Below are 5,000 nucleotides of genomic sequence, written 5' to 3'. Positions count from 1 at the left end.
TTAATATTTCATCATTGTAACTATTATTTTCATCATTATCTATATTGTTATCATCATTTCAATTTTATTAGAATTATTGCTTTTATTCCTTTTATCATAATTACATTGTTATCTCATGATTAGTAATAGTAGTTTTATCATCATCGTCATTATCATTGTTATCAGTATTATTATCATTATCATCATTATCAACATTATGATTATTACCATTATCATTATCATTACTGTTATTATTATTTTCATCATCATTGTTATGATCACCATTATTATCATCAGCATCTTCATTGTTGAAACGGTTGTTATGATTATAAATATTGTTATCATTGTTATCATCATCATTATCATTATTATATTTGATATCATTATTATCATGATTGTTGTCATTATCATCATAATTGTTATCATTATCCTTATCACCATTATCATTATTATCATTAATGACATTATGAGTATAATCATTATTTTTCCCATCTATTATCGTCATGATTATCATTTTCATTGTTATTATTAATAATGATATAATTATTATCATTATCATTATTCATATTACTATTGTTATCATCATTATGATGATCATTATCTTTATCATCATTATCAGTATTATCATTATCATCATTGTTACTACGATCATTATTATTATTATTATTATTATTGCTGTTTGTTTTCGTTTTTGTTATTCTTATTATTATCATCATTTTGGTCAATATTATTATTATTATCATCATTATTATTTTATCATTATTATCATTATTATTATTGTCATTATTATCATGAACGTTATCATGATTATCATTATCATCGCCATTGATTATTTTTATTAATTATTTCCTTTGTCGACATTGGCAATACTTTTGTCTTTATTTTAAACATTATAAAGTATAGTGGAAATAAAGATATCAAAACTAATTGTGTAACCGTCTTCTTGAAAGAGCTTCAACAGATACAATGGACAAGTTTGCATTGACATCAGCCTATGAAGAATTCAAAACCAGATATTGATTTTAGGATATTTCACTTTGTAAGAAATTCATTGCTTTCATTTCAAGTGTCACATGTGTTGATTTGGCATAGCTTAGCCATTCTTATTTTCACGGAAACTTATAAATGGCATGTTTAGGGTAAACTTAAATGTTCGTAACAAATATAATAGTTCGAAATTCCTGGCAATATTCCTGACTCTGTTTCAATTTCTTGTATTGTAAGACATTAAAACAAATTATATCAATTCGCATTGCAATAATGAATAACTATAATGTTCCGGAAGGTGGTGATGAGTCATTCTTCGCGCCTTTATGAATGCATTTTATTAGATGGTTTGAATCTATCACCAGCTCGCTCACTTTCTCGGTGAGATATGATGGACTTTTTATCATTATATATAATACATTTCCTACAATAAAAAAAGATAGTTTTCCGGTAGTAACTGTATATTTGTTTGTTAAATGTATCGATTTTTTTCTTGAACTTTCGCAGTGAGCAAAATTAAAGTGGTGTTAAAGCAGGCAAATTTGTTCCTAATTTTAGGAGCCATGATTTTAATGATAAATATAATGTATGACCACTGAACGTCATTCAAACAAGGGCGTGTCAAAAATCGGCTGTGTTAAAAGGAGGATGTCATTCATTGTTGCTTAGAGATGGTTATACTCGATGACTCAACGATCCATCTTTGCATTCACAAAATCTAGATTAGCAATGTGTTATTATTAAATAGCGTTATAGAATGTTTATATTTTATGCAATAAAAGTGTGCATCTAAGGGTTTTTTCGAATGTGCAGATAATAATGAGGGATTTTCCGTTTAAACTATTGTGCCGAAATAAGACTATTATTTGTAAGTGAAAAATTGCAACATACAAACATCCTTATTTTCGTTTTACAATATTTTTTCCTTCATACATTTTATAATTATTTTTCATGTTCCTTGAATCTAAGACTTTTGTTGCCAGATTCGCTATCTGAGACCGAACATTTTTATAGTAATAAACGCCGCTGGTCAGGCCGAGGCCAATATCGGACTGCGAGAGAGAAACAAATGCGCATCGTCTAGATCCGCTTCAGTCGCTTTTAGACTCCGCGGAGTCCGCAACCGCCTCGGGAGAACATGCTTTTTGTGGATTTGCCGACCTTGTGTGCGCCATCTATAAAAGTTCATAGGTAAACAAATCAGACAAATTCTCTATCTATACGTCCACTTATTTGTGAAGTAAGGGTGAGATTCTGGGGAAAATGTATGTGGAAAATCATGGAAAAACCTCTAGCCCAGTGCAATAACTGCGTTGCCATCGCGGCCAAGTACTGGTAAACTGCCATGGATCCACGAAAAGCGGAGCAGTTGTCTGCGAGGCGAGTGTCAGTGAACTAATTCCGTGTAGCCAGCGGGGCAATTAGGCTAGGTCTGTGAATCCTATAAAAATTCAATATGGCATCCAATATGAGTGATCATAGCAATCAAAGAATGGATAAATCACGCACTACTAACAATGTGATAAACCTCACCACCAGTGAAACGTTGAGGCTCGATGGAGACCGGACAAACTTGCACCTGCAGGCCGAGGGTGGTGGTGTCACTCCAGGGTTCCAAAAGAAGAAAAACTCATCATTTCAAATTACCAGTATCACTTCCCGATTAAGTAATGATGGGGGTGAAGATAGTGCTGATGATACAGAAGATATTTCTGACATCATGGATAGCTCTAAGGGTCCTGACTTCGACCAGGAGACGCCCAGCTTCTCTGAAGATTACTCCAAGTCTGAGGAAGTGTTCTTCGGGCCGGCACCAGTGATTCCTACGAGCTCCCAGTACGGCATTACTGCGCTGGTACAGCAGACGGGTTCTGGTGGTGTGATGACGGCCAGGTTACCTCAGGGAGTCACTGTCAACGTTACGGAAGGTGGCATTGCTTTAGCTAAAGCCGATGGTGAATCGGATGATGTCGACCATTGGCAAAATAGGTTTAAAATTGTTAAAATAGATTCTAATGAACCTTTTAAACGTGGAAGATGGATCTGTTTGGATTTCATGGACTCTCCTGCAGTAAGTGCAGCTAATAGTCAAAAGAAAGATGATTCTAATGTGGTTGTTAATAGTGTTGGCCAGAAGGAGCCTGACGTCGGGGATAACCAGCCGCAGACGGTTGTACAGTTAACTGTACCTCTGCAACAACAGAGCCACACAGGACAAGCTCAGTCTCACTCTGTGCCTGCTCAGTATCAGGTACCACATTCTTCCCAGGCATCCACGCCTATGGTACCGTCACAGCCAGCTCAGAGCAGCGGGGTTCCCATGCAGTCTACCCAACATATCTCTGGCTCAGCTGCCCCTCAGGGCCAAAGTACTTTGCAATATACACCGCAAGGTGCCCAAATGCAAGGACAGTTGCAGCCGCCCATGTCCCAGGGTTACCAGACTACAAGCCAGACTCCTCAGGGGTCAGTTCATCCCTCTCCTTCTGCTCAGACACCCCCACAAGCCCAGACCACATTGCAACAGTCCCAGATGCAACAGTCGACCCTCCCACCACCCACTCTACAGCAGTCAACAGCACCCCAGCCTAATGTACAGCCTACCATGCAAGCTCCCAAGACATCCCTTCAGCCTGGAGCTGTAACTCAGGCAACTATGCAACAGGGCATGGTGCCTGGAAGCTCTCATGCACAGCAACAGCAGCACCAGCCTGGGCAACCCCAGTCCAGTATGCCTCAACCCTCCATGAACACTCAGAGTATTCCTCAACAAGGGATTCCAGGCCAGAATGTCACCATTCCACAAAGTGTTCCTCAGACAACTGTGATGGGTCAGCCAGGTATCCCAACACAATCTCTTCAGCCAACTGTAATCAGTAGCCTCCCAACACAGGGTGTCAGTTTGGGCCAGCCTGTTGTGACTCACCCTGGGGTTCCTCCACAGCCTGTGATGAGCCAGCCTCAACAGGGGGTGGCACAACAAACCCATCCACCACAGAGTGTGCCTCCACAAACCTTAGGTCAGTCTCCAGTGGTCCAAAGTGGACCATCGCCTCAGCAAATTAACCAGGGTCTGACTTCAAAAACTATCCCTGGAGCGCAACAGATGCAGGTGCCTAGTTCACAGCAGATGCCTACGACGCAGATGAGCAGTAATTTAGGTCAAGGAGGAATTATTAATCAAGCAACAATGGGAACACCTCAGCAAATAGCAGCAGGAGGTCCTCCTCCAAGTGTCCAAACCTCACAGGCCCCGCCAGTTAGCCATGGCTCTCACCCAGGCACAGGTGCTGCACCCACGCCTGCCACAACCCCAGCTCAACCCCAGTCTCATCTTAGTATGGGTGCTTCTGGTGTGCAGCCTGCAACATCTGTGGACCAGCCACCTCAACAGCAGCCTCAGCCACCTACAAATTTAGATGGTATTCCTGCAGTTCAACCAACTGATGATGCCTCCAACGCTACACCACCAGCGCCTGGACAACCAGATGATTCAGAAAGGTAAGAAAGAGTTTGGTCATTTTTTTCTGACACCTGCAATGCCTTTCAAAATGGGATATTTTCCCTGTAATTTTATGACCTGTGATTGTTGGCCTAAAATCTTAGGGTAAATTTTATTGATACACCCTTAGTGTCAGAAACAATTGTTGTAGCACTTGTACTATTGGTGTTCTGGGAAAGGCCAATAAACCTCCTCCATGTGTATTCTGGTAAGATAGATCTTGTAGGGTTCCCTAGCATTTTTTCATCAAACAAAGAATCAGTCCCAAGTTCTGATCTCCAAAAATATATAAGGTGAAGATTACTTGGAACCATTAGCCTTAATTGTAGCACTTAAGGTGTGCAGGCTATAGCAATCACTTGAATCACTGTGGGGCAGCTCAGTAACCTTTGCAAAGTTTTTGCATATATTCTTTTATCAATACTTATATCATATGATAATATTGATAAAACATTTTTTAAACTTGAAGCTTGCAGAGTTTGACAAAATTTTCTAATCTTTTAGTTTATTCTTAGAAATAGGTAAATTTTTA

General features: G+C 39.2%; 1 protein-coding gene across 4 annotated transcripts in view; it reads left to right on the top strand.

The window, feature by feature from the left end:
* The first annotated feature begins 2,095 nt into the window (after positions 1-2,095).
* Positions 2,096-5,000, top strand: part of bun (TSC22 domain family member bunched) — a 309,263-nt gene continuing 306,358 nt past the window's right edge. Inside the window, exon 1 of one of the 4 annotated variants that reach the window (XM_086551870.1) lies at positions 2,096-4,467. In XM_086551870.1, coding sequence (XP_086407996.1) covers positions 2,423-4,467 — 2,045 coding nt within the window. In that variant the 5' untranslated portion in view covers positions 2,096-2,422. The remainder of the gene's footprint in view (positions 4,468-5,000) is intronic. The other 3 variants (XM_086551877.1, XM_086551883.1, XM_086551890.1) reach the window with 3 other exon arrangements.

This window comes from Penaeus japonicus, unplaced genomic scaffold (genome assembly GCF_977035675.1).
Source record: "Penaeus japonicus unplaced genomic scaffold, GWHDUDI00000001_assembly GWHDUDI00000002, whole genome shotgun sequence".
NCBI classification, from domain to species: domain Eukaryota; kingdom Metazoa; phylum Arthropoda; class Malacostraca; order Decapoda; family Penaeidae; genus Penaeus; species Penaeus japonicus.
The sequence above is the reverse complement of the archived record's forward strand: the minus strand, read 5'-3'. Positions and strand labels throughout refer to the sequence as shown.